Source organism: Dromiciops gliroides, chromosome 2 (assembly GCF_019393635.1).
Source record: "Dromiciops gliroides isolate mDroGli1 chromosome 2, mDroGli1.pri, whole genome shotgun sequence".
Classification (NCBI taxonomy): domain Eukaryota; kingdom Metazoa; phylum Chordata; class Mammalia; order Microbiotheria; family Microbiotheriidae; genus Dromiciops; species Dromiciops gliroides.
The window spans coordinates 112,740,220-112,761,203 of NC_057862.1; the positions used below are offsets into that span (position 1 = coordinate 112,740,220).

At 43.3% G+C, this 20,984-nt stretch overlaps 1 protein-coding gene across 3 annotated transcripts; it reads left to right on the forward strand.

Annotated features, from left to right (window-relative positions):
* Positions 1-1,699: 1,699 nt before the first annotated feature.
* On the forward strand, positions 1,700-19,330 carry LOC122738034 (zinc finger and SCAN domain-containing protein 32-like). Of its 3 annotated transcripts, none has more exons than XM_043980080.1 (9): positions 1,700-1,831; positions 2,816-3,334; positions 6,966-7,173; positions 7,816-7,892; positions 8,375-8,495; positions 8,698-9,462; positions 9,883-10,341; positions 11,072-11,182; positions 11,567-13,768. In XM_043980080.1, the coding sequence occupies exons 2-9, from the start codon at positions 2,933-2,935 to the stop codon at positions 12,586-12,588; spliced, it is 3,165 nt and encodes a 1,054-aa protein (XP_043836015.1). In that variant the 5' UTR covers positions 1,700-1,831; positions 2,816-2,932; the 3' UTR covers positions 12,589-13,768. The 3 variants fall into 3 exon arrangements, 2 of the variants coding, with proteins under 2 accessions (XP_043836015.1, XP_043836016.1); XR_006354623.1 differs by adding an exon at positions 18,916-19,330 and having other exon boundaries at positions 1,747-3,334; positions 11,567-12,641; XM_043980081.1 differs by having other exon boundaries at positions 1,746-3,334; positions 11,075-11,182.
* Positions 19,331-20,984: the final 1,654 nt, after the last annotated feature.

The window sequence follows — 20,984 nt, forward strand, 5'->3', positions numbered from 1 at the left end:
AAGATTTTGGAAGACCCAAGGTGGTGTCCATGCATCAAAAAATGCTGAATGACTGGGGGAAAGAAAACCCCAGCATTGTTTTCTTCTATTAACCGTTCCACAAATGTTGGATCTACATAGCAAAGATCTTAGAATTCAAAGGTTACATTCCATTCGTCCATTTAAAGGTTCTGAATATAGAGAAATCTTAGCCAAAAGTTCCAAAATGACAAAAATGAGCTAGCCAGAGGATGTATCATGTCTTGGTTTTCTCTGGTAGGGGTAGGAATGTTGATTGACCAGGTGCCTATCACTGGATTGCCTGGCACCTGGTGTTCCGTCCAGTGCCCTCCTACATAAAAATGGACTCCACAAGATTACAGGATTCAGAATTGGAGAGATCTTAGGGACCACCAAATCCAACCCTTCACATACCAGTCAGTGAAAAAGGAAGGGTCACTGGCTGCAGAAAGACAACTACAGTTCAGATCTAGCCTTGGAGGAGAGTGACGAAAATCACAAACACTTAGAGAGCACCTGTGCTGTGTCCTGCCCTCCTGCTACTCCCCTTCTGTAAGTGTGAAGAAATGATGGGGATGGGAGCCAGAAAAACCCCGGCCTTGCAACCGGAAAAGGAGAAAAACAAAAACAAAACCCAGTCCAGCTTCTTCTCATCCCCTAATTATACTTTCATTTGTTCAACATGTTAGTTTTCAAACCACTTTCACATACATTATTTCACTGATCCCTCACCATTGCCCTGTGAAATAGGTGGGGGCAGGGCTCAGTGTGCCCATAGCATAGATGCTGAAACTGAGGCTCAGAGAAGTGAAAATATATGGTCAAGGTGACAGCAAGTTAACAGCAGTCAGGGTTGGAGCCCCGGTCTCTCGGTCCCAGCCTAATGCTCTGCACTTGGCCAACCTGCCACTTAAGATGTGATGCCCTGTTATATCCACCCCGCCCTTTTCCCCCTCTGAGACACTTGGCGAGGGTCGGACCTTCCCTAGGGGCGGCAGCTTCACCTCTCTCCCCAATCGTTCAACTTGAGATCCCAGGATTTGGGCACCTCTCCGAGGTCATTTAGTCCAACCCCCTCATTTTACAGACGAGGAAACGGAGGTCAGAGAAGTGGAACGACTTGCCCATGATCACATAACGGGTTAGTGGCAGAGCCGACGTTCGAATGCCGCTGTCCAGTCTCCAATTTGGGGGCACTTCCTCGGCATCAGGCTTCCTCTGTGCAGGACAAGCATACACACACCTCGGGTCGGGGCTGGGCCCTGCTGGCCTCGCTTATAGCAAGCACCGAATCGTGTCCCGTGGAACTAACGAATGAATGAAACCGTTACTGGACCGGGCTTTTGCTCTCCAGGCCCGCCGCTCTCAGGCCCGGACTCTACTTGAGGGGCCGGGCCGACCTCGCCCCTTATAAGACCTCGCCCCGGGGCCGCCGCTCTTGACTTTTTCAGGGCCAGCCAAGAGAAAAGCCACAGGGTGGCGGACGACTCTAACGGCTCAGTCCGTAAAACGGCCTCCAAGCATCTGGGACCTCCAAACACCGGGAGCGCCCACCCCTCTCCTCTGCTGATAGGTCCGTATGAAGTAGCGCCCGAAGTCACTCTTTTCTCATTGGCTGGTCTTGCGGCGAGGGGAGCACGAGGAGGCTTCTGGGAGACGTAGTTGCTTTGATTCCGCCTGGGTCCCTCTTCTCGGGGCCCGCATTTCCGCTTCCTGTGTTGCCGTAGTTGTCTGTCTGTCTGTTCAGAGCCTTACGCTTAGGCGCCTTGAGGGGCAGGCGAAGAGGCCGCGGGGAACGCGGGCTCCCCGAAGAGCTGGCGATCCCTCGGGAGTGAGCAGATCTCCCCGCGCGGTGCGGAGCTCCGGCAGCAGCATGGGGAGGGGACCGGGTCAATGGGGGCTGCACGCTGCCCGAGCCGCTCGGGCACTGTCCGGGGCCCTCAGGCCTGTGAAGGGAGGGGAGGGGGGCTTCTCCGGCAGCAGGCTCCGAGACACGCCGACCCCAGGCAGGGAGGGTTCCCAGGGGCAGCATCTCTCGAGACCGTTACCTCCTGACTCCCGAGAGGTGCCCCCCCCCTTTCCTCTTTTTCCCGTAGTTCGTGCTGTGGCTGCGGCATGTTCATAGTCCCCGGCGTGTTTTGCGTGGGCTCCCCCCTTCCTCTAAGATAGCCGGCTAGCTCAGAAAGAAGTGGTCCCCAGAGTACACTGGAGAACTTCCAGTGCAAGACTGCACATGTTAACCCGAGGCACCTTTCTGTTAGAACTCTCGAGTTCGAGTGCCTAATATAAGTTTAAACTTAGAGCCCTTTTTCTGTTGCTAATTTATTTGCGGGACCTTAAGCAGATCACTTGACTTCCTTCTCTCGACAAACTTTTCTCATATATAAAAGGAGAGGATTGTACTCTTATTTCCAAAAGTCTTTTCTAACACAAAAAATCTATGATTCATTAGCTCAGTCACAAAGCTTGGGACCCAACGAGAACAGGGAATGGAGAAGCTTGGCAAATAACCTACCAGTTAAGTGAGCTCTGGAGAGCAGCCTACCGATTCCTAAAATCCCATGCCACACTCAGGTGCTGCTCTCCATGGTGCTGTTTTTTATGTGATCTCAATGTTGTTCTGGGTTCTGATTAGTTCTGGGGACAAACATAATTTGGTATCATAATGGAGTGATAGGTAGAGACTGACCTTTATTGAAGAGGGCTGGGAGAGGAAAAAACAAGGAGGTATTTTATGCTGCTCTACAGGGATTTGAGATGGGTTAACATCCCTCAGGTAAAATCTGTTGATGCTATTGTGTCTCTCTGTACCTAGAGCCCTCTGAAAGAATTCCCCTCTGTGGTGCCTAGCCAGAGGCAAGAATTAGCTTGCCAGGGGGGGAAAAAGGAAGAGATACGACCATAAGAACAAAACCTCTTCTTGAACTGGACAATGGCTGTAGTTTTGGACTCCCAGGTCCAGGCTCCCCAAACACAAGACGGGTTCCTAATAGTGAAACTGGAAGATGATTCCTACGGGCATCAGGAATCTTTCCTTCATGGAAATGACCAAGGTCCTGAGGTTTCCTGTCAGCGTTTCTGGCAATTCCGCTACCAGGAGGCAGCAGGGCCACGTGAAGCTTTGAACCAGCTCCGAGAACTCTGTCGTCAGTGGTTGAGACCAGAGAAGTGCACCAAAGAGCAGATCCTAGAGCTGCTGGTGCTGGAGCAGTTCCTGACTGTTCTTCCTAGAGAAATCCAAACCTGGGTTAGAGAACAACATCCAGAGAATGGAGAGGAGGCGGTGGCCCTGGTGGAAAATCTGCAAAGAGAACCTGGCAGGTCAGGGCTGAAGGTGAGAATGGAATCCCTTTGTTTCAGGGAAATAGAGCTATGTGAGGTACAGCCTTTACCTAGAGGCAAGGTGGTTAAAACGTGACACTTTACTGTTTCATGTTCATTGGGATGATTTTGATGCTTAATGACAGGAAATTTCCCTTATAGTGTTCGGAGAATACATCTAGGGAACATTCATTCAGCACTTTGCTGAATCTTTCTTGCTGTCTGCTACTAATGGAAATATAGTTTGAATGGTCCTACATCCCACTGTTACCAATGAAAATATAAATTCCTGGGCAGTTGGGTAGCGCAGTGGATAAAGCAGCAGCCCTGGATTAGGAGGACCTGAGTTCAAATCATCCTCAGACACTTGACACTTACTAGCTGTGTGACCCTGGGCAAGTCACTTAACCCTCATTGCCCTGTAAATAACAAAGAAAATATAAGTTTCTTGAAGCAGGAGTTATTTCATTTTTATATCATCAGTACCTAGAAATGTCTTACAAATAATTCAGTGTTGATGTAAGTTCTCTCTTCAGTGGTATAGATCACAACCTAACCTTGCCTTATTCATGTCTTCCACAAGGGGTCTACTCATTGGGTAGTGCTGGGGACCTTCTGCTAGATTTCTTGACATTGCAGGCATACCAGGGGAACAGAAGAATGGTTCATCAGTTATCCCTCATTCTTACTACATGATCAGCTCACTTCTTCCCCATGTCACACATTTCTCTGATGACCTCCTTTTTCTCTGCTTCTCTTGAACAATTCTTCAGTGGTAATATGCTACAGAATACTTATGTCTACCATGTCTCTCCATGTCTTTGTGTGACTTGCAACTTTAATTCTTTGGTATTCCATGACTCATAGATACAATACCACCAGAAAAATATGTGTATTAAAAAGAAGGGTTGGGCAGCTAGGTGGCACAGTGGATAGAGCATCAGCCCTGGAGTCAGGAGGACCTGAGTTCAAATCCGGCTTCAGACGCTTAACATTTACTAGCTGTGTGACCCTGGGCAAGTCACTTAACCCCAATTGCCTCACTAAAAAAAAACAAAAACAAAAACAAAAAGAAGGGTCTTGGGCAGCTAGGTGGTGCAGTGGATAAAGCACCAGCCCTGGATTCAGGAGTACCTGAGTTCAAATCCAGCCTCAGACACTTGACACTAGCTGTGTGACCCTGGGCAAGTCACTTAACCCCCACTGCCCCACAAAAAAAAAATTAATTAAAAAGAAGGGTCTTTTTTCAGGGAGGAGCATGGGTTCATTAAAGGCATTGTCCAATTTCTCCTCCTGTTCAATTCTGGGACCAGCTCCCAAACCCTCTTCACTATCTTTTAAGATGTAAGGCACTGATGAACCACTTCTGTGGTCCATTTGGGTATATGTCATTGTCTGAACAATGGACATTCTTCATCCATCTGTTTTTTCTTGTGTTAAGCCAGATACTTTTGAGTGATTATAAATCTCATTTAGGAGGCTCTGCAGTGTTCCCAGGTTTGATACAGTCATCCACAAACAGGACTGTATAGAAGACTTCTTATTTGTAGAGAATCTTTCTTTCATTTGGACTCTGTACTGGACATCCTCCATGATGATGGCAACACCATTTGGCAAACATACATCTACATTTTTATGCTTCACTGAATATCAATAATCAGTGTCTGAACAAATTTACCTCTCTTCTCCCTCCTCATCCTTTGCAACAGATGTTAGGACATAAGCTGCAATTACTATGGTGGTCTTTTAACAAATGCTTATTATGAATGCCGCAAAAATGAATGACCAAATGCTCCGTGAAATGATGTTTCTTGTTTCCTTTGGATGCATGAAAAAAAACCAATTCTGTCAACTTCTTTACTTATCTTTCTAAGGAAAACCTATGCACAGTCCTCCCATTTATTTATAATTTCCTTTTGCCTTTTTGCTTCCTTGATATTGAGGATGTCAAGTTTGGTTTGATTTAGTTCCTCCACAAATATGACCATTTACTGGTCACTGGGCAAAGATCTCACATTTAGAGTATCAATAGCTAGTTAATGTTTATAATGTAAAAACTAAGTGATTCTGGGGCAGCTAGATGGCGCAGTGGATAGGGCACCAGCCCTGGAGTCAGAAGGACCTGAGTTCAAATCCAACCTCAGACACTTGACACATACTAGCTGTGTGGCCTTGGGCAAGTCACTTAACCCCAATTGCCTTGAAAGAAAGAGAGAAAGAAAGAAAGAAAGAAAGAAAGAAAGAAAGAAAGAAAGAAAGAAAGAAAGAAGGAAAGAAGGAAAGAAAGAAAGAAAACTAAGTGATTCTTAGTATACCCTCCCTGTTCCCTTTTACGCCACTCTGCTACCATCACTGCTGAAGGTGAGCTTCATATAGGAGTGGGGCCCTTTTGCTATGCTTCTTTGTTTCATAGGTAGTTGTGGAAAAAAGAATGTATTGCCAAATAGCCAATCTATTGGCAATAAGACTAGACACTTAGCTAATTTGGTCCTGGGAAAGTTGAAGACCTATTGTTGGAATCATCCATTAAGCCTTTCCAACCTGGTAGAACCTGCCAGAACTTGTTCTTTACTACCACAAATCTTGAGAACTCAGAGTCACTTCCATGCCACGATGGGAGATCACAGTAAGATTTTATGAGGGGCAGCTAGGTGGCACAGTGGATAGAGCACTGGCCCTGGAGTCAGGAGTACCTGAGTTCAAATCCGTCCTCAGACACTTAACACTTACTAGCTGTGTGACCCTGGGCAAGTCACTTAACCCCAATTGCCTCACTAAAAAAAAAAAAAAAAAAAAAATTTTATGGAAGGTCTTGTACTTTGTAGACACTTCCTAAATTCTAAATTGCATTGAAGGAGAACTTTGTAAGTGGCAAGGAGTCCCATTTCTTTGGAATAACTATACAAGCAACAGTTTCTGCCTCACACAGCCTGAAGAAAAAGGCTTAAAAGGGCAGCTGGGCAGCTTAGTAGATAGAGCACTGGACCTGGACTCAGGAAGACCTTTGTTCAAATCCAACTTCAAATACTTACTAGATAGGACCCTGGGCAAGTCACTTGACCTCTGGTCTGCATCAATTTCCCCATCTATAAAACAGGGATAATAATAGCATCTAAGTACAGTGAAAACACTGAATCCCACTAATAGTCCTTTAAAGCCAACCACTTTACTGTTGTTGGTATGGCTGTTTAAGGTATGTTTAGTAGGGATAGTCCGTGTTTCAAGGCAGTAAGAATGGATGTCGAGTCAAAATCCAGAGCTCTTGGATAACTAGGTGGCGCAGTGGATAAAGCACTGGCCCTGGATTCAGGAGGACCTGAGTTCAAATCTGGACCCAGACACTTGACTAGCTGTGTGATCCCAGGCAAGGCACTTAACCATTGCCTCCCCCCCCCCCCAAAAAAAAAGAATGTTGAAAGTGCATGGCACTTCATTGCAGAACCTGATTCTAGCAGTACATGAAGCTACTCTTGGATGTCTCTGTATTATTCACTAAGAACTTAAAGAATTTGAGGAAGCCTGGTTTTCTCTCTTTGTCCAAGGGGATCCTACCTAGAGTAGTTTGGATGGTTATATTTTAACTTACAAGAGTCTGCCCACTTTTAGCAGGCTTTGCAGTGACAGGAATTGTGGGCTTTTCCTAGGTCCCAGTCGTTATGAAAGGGCAGGAAGTACCCACAGAGATGGTAACAGCTGCAGGATCAGTACCCAATTCACTAAGTATCCATCTGAAGCAAACACAGACAAAATCCAAATGTACATTCCAGGAGAACGCAGAGAGATTACACCTAGAACCAGAGAAAGAGCTGAGCTGTGATCCTAAAATAGAGCCCCATTCCCTTCAAGAGAGTGGTAAGTAACTAGAAGGAAAGAGGGAACACTTTTTGGAGGTTTATGGAGTTGTGAGAACTTGGCTAACTTTGAGAGCAGAAAGCGTGTGATGGGGACATTTTCCTGCCATTTGGAAAGGATTCTGCACAAAACTAGTACTTTTATTTGAATCTTTAGAAATTCATTTTTGGAGTCCTCTGGTAATCTCTATAGGTGGCAAAGAGGAAGAGCCATTCTTTAATCTTGTGGAGTTAGTGTGTAGATTCTGGATTGGGAGAGGGTAGTGGGAGTTGGAAGGGGAAAGGGAAGGGTGGCAAAGTCAATGTAGTCCCAATAGATGAGGGTGGTCAGGGAGCTCAGGCCTGGTTAGTGGCAGAGCCACAGGATAAGGCTTGGACCCCTGAATGCAATAATTCTCAGTCATGTGTTACAGAACTATTCAAGTGACATGTGTGTCACAGAGCTAAGGGAAAAACTGGTTGGAAATGAAAGGACAAAATCTATTGCATCCCTTAGATGTTTCTCACTTCACTTTGTCACCAAATCCCTTTGACAGAAAGAAGCAATAGCAGAAATAGCTTATCTCCTTCTTAAACAAATCTAGTATTGCCATATAAAGGGGGTTGGAAACAGGTATAATCTAGTGATTCTTTTTTCCTTTAGCTCTACCTACTTGTCAGGTACTTGATCTTCCTTTGGAGGCAAGTAGTGGTAACCAAGAGATGGTGGGCAGGTCTCAGGTAAGCTTTTATTTCCTCTTTGTCTTATCACTGCTATGTGAATATGGCCCTATGCCATTCCCTCCACCTAGAACTGTTTAACCCATGAGGAATATGGTTGCAGTGTCCCTACCCCACCCAGTGATTATAGCAGACAGACCTGACTGTCCTGGAAAATAGGCTTCAAAATTCCATTAGCCTACAAAATATGTCCTGAACCTTCTTACATAAACATTAGTATTCTTAAAAAACAAACAACAACAACAACAAAAACAGAACAACAACAAAACAGGGTCAGAGCCAAGGAACATGTTCTCACTTTTTAAGAAAATTCATATTTTCTCACACTGCTTGCTCAGATCCTGAGCTTGTACAGATTTGCATGATTGCAACAGGCTTGCCACACTCAGAATTGGAAATAAATTTCTTTGCTTCTGGACAGGGCAATTGTATTTTTCTACAGTCAGTCATTTCAGAATGGGAAAATTTTTTCATTATTTCAGGAGCTGGTGACTTTTGGAGATGTGGCCATATACTTCTCACAGGAGGCACAGGGGCAGTTGGACCCAGCTCCACAGAACCAAAATCAAACTCAGGAGAATTATGAGAATGATGTCTCACAGAGTAAGAACACTCTTCCCTCTTAAACTTCTAAGTTATTGTTCTTCAGTAGGATCTTCTTAGAACTTTGGTGGTGTTTTTCTCTCATCACAAATAACAAGAAACATCCATTTCCTCCCCTCACCTTGGTACAGAGAAAATTTTAAAAACCCATTAAGTTCTTGATCAGCACAAACTACTATATTCTTTTTTTCCTTGTCAACAGGATTTCCAGTTCCCAGACCCAATATGATCTTTCAGTTAGAGCAAGAGGAGAAACAGCAGAACCCAGATCTTCAAGGCTCTAAGGAGAAGGAAAATTCAAGAGATTCTCGAATGGGTCCAGAACGAGCAAAACTTGGTCAAGGACCAGTAATGAAAAAAGTCAAACACTGGGAAGATCTCGAGCGTCAGGGCTTGGAAGATGAGAAGGTGGCAGGTGTACACTGGGGCTATGAGGAAACCAAAATTTTCCTAGGGATTCTCAGTGAGTCTTGGATTTATGAAAAACTCCGAACTTGTCACCGGAACCGTCAGGTATACCGGATTGTAGCCGAGCGACTACGTGAGAGAGGCTTCCTCCGGACTCTGGAACAATGTCGATATAGATTTAAAAACCTTCAGACAAACTACCGCAAAGCAAGAAGCACCCACACCCCAGGAACCTGCCCATTCTATGAGGAGATGGATGCTCTGATGAGCCCCCGTGTTGCTGTCACCACCCCAGAGGTGGAAGGGGATTTCTTTGGGCAGGGGGACCATGATATTGAAACTGAAGAACTTGAGAAGGATAGTTGGGAACATGAGGAGATAGCAATGGCAGGGGTTGTGTTAGAGGATGGGTCCAGGGAACTGGACCTGGGCCATACAGCAGCATCTTTGGAAGAACTTCATTCAGGGGCTGTAACAGAGGATTCTGATGGTGAGGAATTGGGTAATGATGAGCCATCTGAAAGCCCCAGTACCCCAAGCCTGTTTCGAAGTGCCACAGGTAAGACTATATCAAGAACAAAGGTGGGAATTCCTGGGTTTTCATGAAATTTGGTGATATGTTCTTGTCCTAACCTCTTTCCATAGAATCAGGGCATTATAATAGTAGGTAGTAGGAAGGCATGTGGGCCAGGGTTATGTACATGTACAAAAGCCCTCATTCACAAGACTAGTCAGAACACCCATTATATCCAAACAATTTGTATATGTAAAAACAAATTCATGTTTTAGATAGACTACCAAAAGTCTAATCTTAGGAAACAACTCCAATCTGACTGGTTTCTGGTGGGTTTTTTTTTTAGGAAGTTGCTACTAAAAGTGATTATAGAGGAATTGGGGGTGGGAGGGAAGATTCTGAAAACTTTTTCTACTGACTATAGAGTGAACAACCCTTGTTTGATAGGTCTAAACTTTTCTCTAGGAGTGCACTGGGGATATGAAGAAACCAAGATTTTTCTGGGGATTCTTGGTGAGCCTCGTATTTATGAAAAACTCCGGACCTGTCATAGGAACCGTCAAGTGTACAGGATTGTGGCTGAACGGCTTCGTGAATGTGGCTTCCTTCGAACTCTGGAGCAATGTCGTTATAGATTTAAAAACCTTCAGACACACTACCGAAAAGCAAGAAGTGGCCACACCCCAGGGACCTGCCCCTTCTACGAGGAGATGGATGCCCTGATGAGTCCCTGGACCACCATTACTCCCTTTGATGTTTTAGAGATGGCAGGGGGTCTTCTAAAAGGGAAAGCTGAATCCAAGGAGAGCATCGATTGGGAGAATCAGGAGACAATAACAGAAGATGGCAACCATGTGGATGTGGAAGCATCACCAAAGGAGCTCAAGAGCTTGAAGTCACAGGAGCTATTTCAGAATCCCAGTGGTAAGCAACTCTTTCTATGGGACCCGATATCTGCTTCCTAATGATGGTCTAAATGCAGAGAATCATAATATAGGCATTAGGAAACCTCACTTGTAGTCCTGACTTTGCTTTTGATCTGTTTCAAGAACACTATCTGTTTATTGGATGGGAAACTAGTCACTTTTTAGTGTAGTTGTTCTGATTATAAGCTATTGATTTCCCATCATCAAAATGTTGCATATGCAAATCTTTCTATTGACTTAGGAGCTATCCTGGGTGAATCACTAAGATTTTTAGGTGCTAGGGCTATAAGCAGTCTGATACTGAGGACAAACAAGTGTTGCTTTTCTCAGCTCAAGAGCTTATCATCATGCCTGTTATTGATAGAAATGAAAACTATAGAAGCAATGGGGACTGGGTTAAGAGGGTCACTTTAATGAGTAAAGAGAGAAATTTTGAAGTTCCTTGTTTCCAAAGTATCTAACAAGCATTGGTATATGTGTATTTCACAAATATATACTTTTCTTCCATCTCCTAAATCCTAAACTCTGTCCATATGCCCTTTGGCCTTCAGAATGCAAATTTCTACTATAACTTTAATCAGAGAGTCTATGAACTTTCTATCTATACACCAGACTTCCCTAAGTTTTCCTAGATATTTTTATTATGCTTTTTCACCCTTTCTATGGAGAGGAAACCTCAGAATATCTTCTACAGAAATTTCATGGGACTCGTTTACTATTTTTTTTAGCAGAACTTCCCATTCCCAAGCCAGATTCAAACTCCAAGCCAGAGAGCAGGGAAGAGCTATGGGACATCAGTCTCCAGGATTCCAAGGAAATTCAGAGAACTTCCCATACAGGTAAGAACAAAGAAATAATTAAACCTCTGAACACAAGAGAGTTAGGGCATGTTGGGAGCAGAGGAATTCACAAAAGAAATTAATAGATAGGCAACCGGCTGCACTTGCTTTACCCCACTAGTGCCAAAGTGTCACAGAGAAGAATACTACAGGAAAAAGGAATGCCCAAGAAGACTTGCTCCATTGTTCTTGAGGCTTGTACTAGGCCAATGGCTATATATGCATCTGGGCTGAACTTGGAATCTTCTCCCCATCACTGAGCATTTACCATGCACTCATTGCATTCATGCCAGTATTTAAATACTACATGCTTCATCCATAGGTCACTTTTATTCCCCTCAGTTTGGGAGATCAGTAATTTCTATTTTCTACTCATTTTTTCAGATTTTGAAGTGAGTAATGAGAATGAGGAGAATCCGAGCCAGGAAATTTCTGAGGAAATAGAACTACATGCAACATTACTGGGAAGCCCTCAAAGTAATGTTTCCCATTATCTTAATTGGAGGAAAGCCTGGGAAAGTGAATACCAAACTGAAAAGCAATGGGAAATGCTCCCAGGGGAGGCACAAGGACCCCCATCTCCTCAGGAAAGAAATCTAGGCAATTTTATAGGTCTTCAGGGAACCTACATCAGAGAAAACCCAAACACATGTTCTGAATGTGGAAAAAACTTCAGTCAGAGCTCACACCTTGCTGTTCATCGATTAGCTCACATTGGTGAGAAGAAATCATACAATTGTGATGAGTGTGGCAAGACCTTTGGTCGAAGTTCACATCTTCTTTGCCATCAAAGAATCCACACAGGAGAAAAGCCTTACAGATGTCCTGAGTGTGGAAAAGGCTTCAGCGATCACTCTAACCTCACAGCACACCAAAGAATCCATTCAGGAGAAAAACCCTATAAATGTGGTGAATGCTGGAAAAGCTTCAATCAGAGCTCAAGCCTTATTATGCATCAGAGAATTCACACAGGCGAAAAACCCCATAAGTGCAGTGAATGTGGAAAAAGCTTCACTAATAGCTCACATTTCAATGCTCATTGGCGGACCCACACAGGTGAAAAACCCTACCAGTGTCTTGAATGTGGAAAAAGATTCAGCAAGAGTTCTACCCTCACCAGCCATCAGAGAATACATACAGGAGAAAAACCCTATGAATGTCTTGAATGTGGGAAAAGTTTCAGTGATCGCTCAAATCTCATTACACATCGACGAATTCATACAGGAGAGAGACCCTATAAGTGTGGAGAGTGTGGGAAAAGCTTCAATCAGAGCTCCAGCCTTATTATACATCAGAGAATACACACAGGAGAAAAACCCTATGAATGTAGTGAATGCGGGAGAAGGTTTAATAACAGCTCACACTTTAGTGCGCACCGTAGAACACATATGGGAGAGAAACGCTGACCAGCACCAAATGTTGGGGAGGTATCAATAAAGCTTCAAGTTTCAAATACCAGGTAATCAACTCCAAAAGAAAAGTTTCTATTGCATTTAATTCTGTACCACATCTGAAAAAGCAATTGAGGTTCACTACCCAACAGAAATGTTTCTCTTTTATTAAAATGCACACTTGTCTTAGAAAATATTCTTCATAATTCTCTTTTAAATGATGTTGAAACTGAAGCCATGTTTCCAAAGCCATTCGAGACCAGAGTTCTTTTCTTACTCTCATTGTCTCACTGTGTGACTGTGCCTTACCTTCTACACCTCAGAAATAGGAAGAGGCCAGTCCTATCCTTGAACACCCTCCTTGCCTGGAGAAGGAAGTGGGATTGTCACCATCAGAGTAGTGACAATGACAGTCATATAACCTGCTTCCACAGCAGAACTATGGACCCACAGTGAGTGTGCAGTTATTGCCATCCAGCATCATTTGAAGACACAAATGAAGAGAGGTCACATCTCTTAGGGTCTCTTCCAAGGAAGGGTGGAAGCAAAGATCATTGCCAGAGGCTGGTGTTCTCTAAATGACTATAGACACCACCTGCCAACTTGGTGTTTCTTTATTTAATGAGGTATGGCTACGAGTAAAGGTACTATGTTTGATTAAAGTCAGTAGCCATCATATTAAGTGCCTACTGCCTATAAAGTGCTGCACTATGCACTATAAGTACAAAAAGAATTTCTCCAAATTACAGCTATGTTTCCATAGTGTTAGTCTTTGGTTTGAAACCCAGTGTTGTATCTAAGATAATGTTCACTAGGTTATGTAGAAGAGACAAAGCAGATGGTTTCTTGAGCTGTGGGAAAGAGTTTCCTGGAATGTGCCCTGAGCAATAAGTAACAGGCAAAGTGTCTTTAAGATTGACTTAGTATGAGGACAAGCCTCTGAGTCCCCTGGACTACAAATAGGCTGAACACCCCTCCTCCTCCTCCTCCTCCTCCCTTCATCAGTCCCATGACGGACACCTGTGCCACCAAACATCAAGATGAAGGGAGTCAGGTTGGGCTCAGCACACAGACTCAGGTGTCACTTCTAGAAAGATGAAAAATTCTGAAGGTGAAGCTGTTTCCATACCCTGCCTCTGGGAATCTGAAAGTTTTAGGAGGCTTCAGAACCAACAACAATTTCCCTTTCTCTTAATAAAACAGAATTCTATTTTCTTCTTGGCTCATTTCTCTATTCCAGTGCTGCTTTAGTCAGCCATACCACCCTTAACACCTCTATTAAAAGATCAGTCATCTCCATCAAATTTTTGTCCACACCTATTAGAACAATGGGGCAGTTAGGTGGTGCAGGCAATAGATCATCAGGCCTGGAATCAGGAAGACCTGAATTCAAATTTGGCCTCAGACACTAGTTGTGTGACCCTGGGCAAGTTACTTAACCTCATCTATAAAATGAGCTGAAGAAGGAAATCACAAACCACTCCAGTATTTTTGCCAAGAAAAATACCAAATGGTATCACAAAGAGTCAGACACGACTGAACAATAAATAAAATAAGTATAACCCCTGCCATTCTTCTCCCAGGATATTACTCTTCATTTCACTAATCTGAGAGAATGCAATATGTGTGAATACTTGTACTCTCCCCAGTTATCAATTTATTTTAGACCTCAAGCACTACTTTTTTTTTTTTGCCTTTAGTCATTTTAAAATGTCTCCTTTGGTTACCCCTCCACCTGGGATTTGAGAAATTTTGGTGGGATCTGGAGATCCCAGAAAATGTGTATTTGTTTTCCAACTTTTCTACTGTTATAGGAGCAGTAGTCCCATGTGGTCAGAGGAATTCTATAAAGGCCATTAACATACTTATCTTAAATTAAATGGCCTTTGTGATGGTGACATGAGAAGACAAACCACATTCTCAAAGGAACTCTTATCTGGAGCCACTGACCAAAGTTAACTCTAGAAAAGACATGAGAAAAAAATCACCTGTGAAAAGTTACTTCCCCCAAAAAAGTTATATGCTAACCTCCTGAATGAAGATGAAGCAGTGACTAACCTGAAAAGTCTATAGTCTACAGGAAGAGGTGTGATAGGTTCCCTTTTAGTAAGGTAGATAGATACCAGGTGTCCCTATTTATGGAAAAACAAGAGTACCTGGGAAATTAAGTAAAAGTTCTTGGTTTGGTTAGAATCCTTTATCTTGTTAAGTTTTATGCAATTCTCAAGCTGCACAGTTCTGTGATAGGGACAGCTTGGCCTATATTCCAGATCTACATAACCAATATCCAAAGAAGGGTCAGAAACTAAACTGAAATTCCTTTAAGTGTAACAACTAATCAGTCATCATATAGCACTAATAGTGCTTCAGCCCTAACTTCTCAAGTCTGTTCTAACCCGGGCGAGGTAAAAATTTCTCAATCTTAGAATTTCCTTTGGTGCTTCTTAATAATCTCAGAATTTAGCTCCTTCTAAAATTCAAATAAGAAGCTGAGTTCTCCCCCTAAAACACTGGTAACAGAAGAGCTTTAGTTGTACAAATCAACTTACTTGCCCCAGTCAGTGTCTGACCAGCTATTTTTGCCTGAAGTTACCAAGTGGTTTCATGAAGTCCATAGCTCTCTGTTGGGAAAAGACTTATGAACTAAAATACTTAGGACTAAAACAAGGTCACAATGCTTTTCTATTAGAAATACAGTATGTAAATTATATCTTTGAGTTAGTGTTTTATGTTGAATTATATGTATAGTACTGTCTATAACCAAAACTGACAGCCTCTGCTATGGGTAATTGAGTATTTGAAGATCTTCAAAACCCACTGAGGCCTGAGATGTCCTTTTAAAAATTAAACATAGTTGAAAAGTGCTACCATGTTTAATACAAAACATCTCTTGGGCAGAAATACTAGGTTGGGGGGGAGCTAGATGGTGCAGTGGTAAAGCACCGGCCCTGGATTCAGGAGTACCTGAGTTCAAATCCGGCTTCAGACACTTGACACTTACTAGCTGTGTGACCCTGGGCAAGTCACTTAACCCTCATTGCCCTGCAAAAAAAAAGAAAGAAATACTAGGTTGGGTGGACAATATATTTTTTTCAGTGAGGCAGTTGGGGTTAAGTGACTTGCCCAGGGTCACACAGCTAGTAAGTGTTAAGTGTCCGAGGCCGGACCTGAACTCAGGTACTCCTGACTCCAGGGCCGTTGCTCTATCCACTGCGCCATCTAGCTGCCCTGGGTGGACAATATTCTTAAGGCAAAACTATTAAGAAGTGTTTCTGAGCCTACCACCTGACTTTTATTTTCATAGAACCTTGAAGTATGAAGGGACCTTAAAGGTCATTTAGTTCTCCAGCCCAATACAAGAATCTCCTCCTACAAAATCCTTCACATGGTCATCCAGTTGATACACAAGTACTTAGCTCCCTAAGTCAAATATAGCCCAGTTCATTGTTACATGTTTTTTTTATTTGGGGCCTAAATTACTTCCCTTTGACTTCCACCACTGGTCTTAGTTCTGCCTTATAAAGACAAAATCCATTTTCACTTGACAGTCAAATATTTGAAGGCTTATCAGTTCACCTGGACAGCTACATGGCTCAATACAGGGCTTCTTAAACTTTTTTCACTCATGACTCTTTTTTGCCCGAGGTATGTGACTCTGAGTATATGGGTATATAAAATAGGTATACATAACCTTTCACTGTTGCTAAATTTTTTGAGACGCCCCCCCCCAATTCAGTTTTATGACACATAGAGGGTCACAACCCACAGTTTAAGAAGCTAGAGCTCAATGGATAGAATGCTGGGTCTGGAGTTGGAAGATCTGAGTTCAAATATGGCCTCATACTTAATTAGCTCTGTGACCCTGGGCTCACTTAACCCTGTTTGCCTCAGTTTCCTCATCTATAAAATGAACTGGAGAAGGAAATGGCAAACCACTCCAGTATCTTTTCCAAGAAAACCCAGATGGAGTCACATGACTGAACAACAAGGTCCTACTTCCTTGACACTAAGGCAAATAACTTGAATTTGATTTGGCACTGGTTATATAGCTTCCAGAATTAAGATACCCTCTGCTTTCAGAGCACTCCCATCAAAACAAAGTTAAAGGGATGACCTATTCTTAGTACTCTGTAGGGAAGCTGGAATAGGGGGTTAGTAAAGTGTGTCTATTGGCTGAGAGCTACATTGATTAATAGGTCAAAAGATGCCACCACGTGCATAATTTTTTAAATTCCCAGTGCTTAGCACAGTGCCTGGAATATAAAAAGCACTTCATAGATGCTTTATCTAAAGTTACTTATACATTAAGTCCATAAGGTTGTTCAGCTTGAAAAGCCTGACTTAAAGTGTAATTTATTAGCACTGATACATAGTAGCTATTTCATCAAAAAAATATTGAGCATGTTTGAGGCATTGTGTCCAGGAAATGATATCCTTGTACCATTTGTATTATAGGCATTATAAAATTGTGTACTGTGGTGGGTGAAAGATGAAATGAATGACTGAAAACAAAAATTCAAGCTTCTCAGCATATCGATTTATTAAGCAACATGCCAGTTGTTCAACAAACTGGTACTGGATCCCAACCAAATACAGGAAGACATCTCTATGAATTAAAAACAACTCACCAAATTAGCCCAATTAATTAAAAGGGAACAATTAATCAGGATACAAAATTAGGTCATCTGATTTCTAATTGGAGGAAAGATTATGGACTTTCCAATTTGGGAGAGGAAGAGTGAACAGATGCAAGCCCCTGAATTCAGAAAAAGAGGTGTCCTGCTCCCCCCGCCCCCCCCCCACACACAAGCATTCAATCAAAGAAACATGGAAGCAATAACTGACCAATAAGGGACCAATTTTCAAATAAGACATGTGAGTTGCTTGAGATCTATACTTGTAAGAAAACTCCTTGCATCAGTGTTTGTATATAACTGGGTTTCTGGTCAGCATAACCCAGGTCCTTAGTTAAGGTTTTCTAAGCAGCAGGTAGAGCTGGTCCAGCTTTCTGGACATGCAGGGCTAGGTTCAAACAGTGCAATAAGATTTTCTCACAATTCCCACAACTGAATAAATTTTTCTCACAAGACAGAAATTGGACTAGACTCTTAATTGAATAGAAAAGAAACTAGCTCCAGAACTGAGTCACAAGAAGAAGTCAGTGTAGTTCACCTAATTCCCACAATTAACCATTTGCTGTTCTAATACCCTCAATTAATAGTCCAGGTCTTCAGTGAGTTTACAGCCTAGCTGGGAGCCCAGGCATAAACATGCAGTATATGCTGCCTTTTAAGTGTACACTTTGTATATCTTGTGTCAAATCTATGGTGTAAATAATTGGTGCTGTAGGAGCCAAGAGCAAGGTAAGCTCATTATCTGTTGATGTGGCCAAGAGAAGGCTTTATTGAGAAAGGAGTTTTCAAATTAGTAATGGCACTGTTCATTTAAACTTGAGAGGGAAAAGATTGTTATGGGGGAAGAGAATTTTAAGGAAGTTTAAGGAGGTTGCTACCTCCAAGCTGGTATTAAATTCGAGGAACTATGAAACAATGGAGATAGGAACACAAAGATTACAAGAGGCCTTGCCTGCAAGAGAAAAACCACCTCGGACACAGATAAGTTAATACAAAATAGTTTTGGCCTCCTCGGGGAGGTGGCACCAGAGCACACCCTTGAAGCAAGCAGGGAATTCCAAGAGTGAGCATGGTATGCATGCAGGTTTGGCGAACGGCCTGTATGAGGGCACAGAAGTGGGAGGCAAAAAAATCCCTGTACTGAAACAGCAAGGATACCTGTTTGGAGCGTAGAGAAGGCGGCACAATGTGAAAATAAAAGAAATACAAGGAAATGGGAGGAGATGCTAAGGGAGTGGGGAGAGTCAGCAAGGGTCTCAAACAGAAAGGTGGTATTTGAACTGAGTATTGTGGCAAGACCGAAGGTAGAACTTAGCAAGGTGTTTTTTTTTTAACATGGAAAAAATCATTATACTTTTTTTTTTTTGGTAAGGCAATTGGGGTTAAGTAACTTGCCCAGGGTCACACAGCTAGTAAGTGTCAAATGTCTGAGGTCGGATTTGAACTCAGGTCTTCCTGAATCCAGGGCCGGTGCTTTATCCACTGCGTCACCTAGCTGCCCCACTATTTTTAAGATTAAAAAAAAAATAGGTCGAAATCCCCCCTCCTTTACGCATTGATAAGGCAAGCAATATGCCCGTTATACGTGTGAAATCACACTAACCTATTTCCATATCAGACGTGTTGCCAAAAAGAAAAACAACAACAAAAAAGAGTAAGTGAACGGTTTTCTTTTAAAAGGCTAATCATTTGAGTGCTTTTATTCCAGAGCTGGTGAAGAGCTACTTGAAACTTCAAGCAAAGGGAGGGGATTTCCCTAGCTAGACGTGTACGTTAGGACCGTCATCACTTTGGACACGGCGAGGGGAGGAAGAGAAGGAGGGAGAACAAGCGGGAAACGAAGAAAGAGGGCATGAGCTGTCCGGGGGTCGGAAAAGGGCCGCGGAAAGGGGTAGTCGAGATGACAGAAACAAGATTGAGCAGAAGCTGCTACCCGCCCAAAGCTCCAAGCCCGACCACAAAGCACAGTTACTTCCGCTTCCTCAGACGCATGGGACGAAGGGGACACTTCCTCCACCGCCTCTAAAAGCTTCCGGAGCGGTGATTTGGCCGGCCAATCTGCAGTTGCTCTCCGTAGTTCGGCCCTCCCCCAGCCCCGTGCTTCCCTCTCTTCTCCGCCTGCCCTCCCCCCCCCCCAAACCCGAGCCTTAGGGCGGCGCTAGAGAAAAGAGGACTCAGAAGCGACTCTCGCGTTATTTGGACCATTACGGCCGCCGTTCTCTGCGAATCTGGGCAGAGCAGGATAGTGGCCAGGGCGGGGCAACTGAAGTCAGGTTAGATCCTTGTCTTTCCAAATTAGTAACTGTGTGTCTCTGGCCGGTCAGTTAACCTTTCTGAGTCCAGATGAACCCCAACTTCCTCCTGTGCATCTAAAACGAAACTGCTCATTTCCACCAACCCGCTCCTCTTTTTGGTCTTCAATCAACTATCGCGTTTTAAACGGTTACCATGTGTCAGGTGCTGTGATAAGTGATGGAGATAAGAAAGAAAGGCAAAAACAGCCCCTGGCTTCAAGGAGCTTACATTCTAATGGGGGAAGGCACGTATAAATAAATAGGTATTTATACGGTGATAGGGTGGATCAAAAGTCAGGAAGGGGTCTGATGTTTTAATAACTTTTCGAAATCTTTTTTCTTTATTTCCTATATATGTTTCCCATATATATTGTATATGATGCTATTGTATTGCAAATTAAGAACAAAAAATAAAGGAGTTATTAAATATTGAAACGCCTTCATGACTTTTGGCCCACCCTGTACAAGTATATTTACAGAGCAGTTGAAAGGTAGCCTTACAGGGGAAGGCCCTTTAAATTGGTGGGATAAATAAATGAAAAAACATTCATTAGGTGCTTACTATGTACAAATCTCTGTGATTTGGGGGATACAAATAGAAAAAGAAAACAATCTTTGCTATCAAGTAGCTTATATTCTGAGGGGCAGACAACACCTAAAGAATTTAGCTTTGATATGGAGGGGGGGGAAATGGGGTACGGGTTGGGGTAGGGGATGGGGTTCTTAGGAATTCCTCTTTAAAGAATTACACCCTCTTGCACACAAAAGTAGTTAGAATAAGGTGGTAGTTTATTTAGGAGCAAGGAAAGGGAAGGGTGGGGGGAGGGAAACCATGAAAGAAATCCTTGGACTTTTCATGGGGAGATTGGCATAAAGCACATGGCTCAGAGGTACCAAATCTCCTCGAACAGGAGACTGGAAGGTACTTTTATAGAGGACTGATGGGAGTAGACCATCTGCCCATGAAAAGTTGCTTTAGTGAGGGAGGACCATCCCCCACTGGTGGTAGCTGGGGGAATTGGGTGAGGAGTGGAGGACCATCCCCCACTGGTAGTGACTAGAGGAATTGGGTGAGGGGTGGCTACGGATCCCTCTTCAGGACACAAAGGCCGAAGCCACACCCAAATTTATCTCCCCAGGGTAAGGGAGACCAGTATGAAGGGTAGGAATCCCAAGCTAGCTCAGTCCGATTTGGTTCAGTTTATCTCTCTAGGCATTATCTGTCCTCTGGTTTAGTTTCTCAAGGAGAAGGTTCCTTGATGTGCCCCAGAGAACTTCTGGGGTGCTCTGCACCCCATGACAGCTTCCAGTCTCAAATGGGATGGGGAAAAGCCTCCTGAAGAAGGTAGCATTTCCTGAGTCTTTAAGGAAACCAGGGACATCCCTTATTAACCTTTATGATTATAGATAAGAAGGAGCCACTGGAGTTTATCGGAGAGTTGTCATGGTTAACGGTTAAGGAAAATGATCACTTTGGAAGTTG

Bases quoted from the DNA above. Each gene is read 5' to 3' on its own strand.
- LOC122738034 (XM_043980080.1), top strand. From the start codon at position 2,933: ATGGCTGTAGTTTTGGACTCCCAGGTCCAGGCTCCCCAAACACAAGAC. The intron at 8,496-8,697 runs GTAAGAACACTC...CCTTGTCAACAG, and splicing joins TGAGAATGATGTCTCACAGA to GATTTCCAGTTCCCAGACCC. The intron at 11,183-11,566 runs GTAAGAACAAAG...TCATTTTTTCAG, and splicing joins TCAGAGAACTTCCCATACAG to ATTTTGAAGTGAGTAATGAG.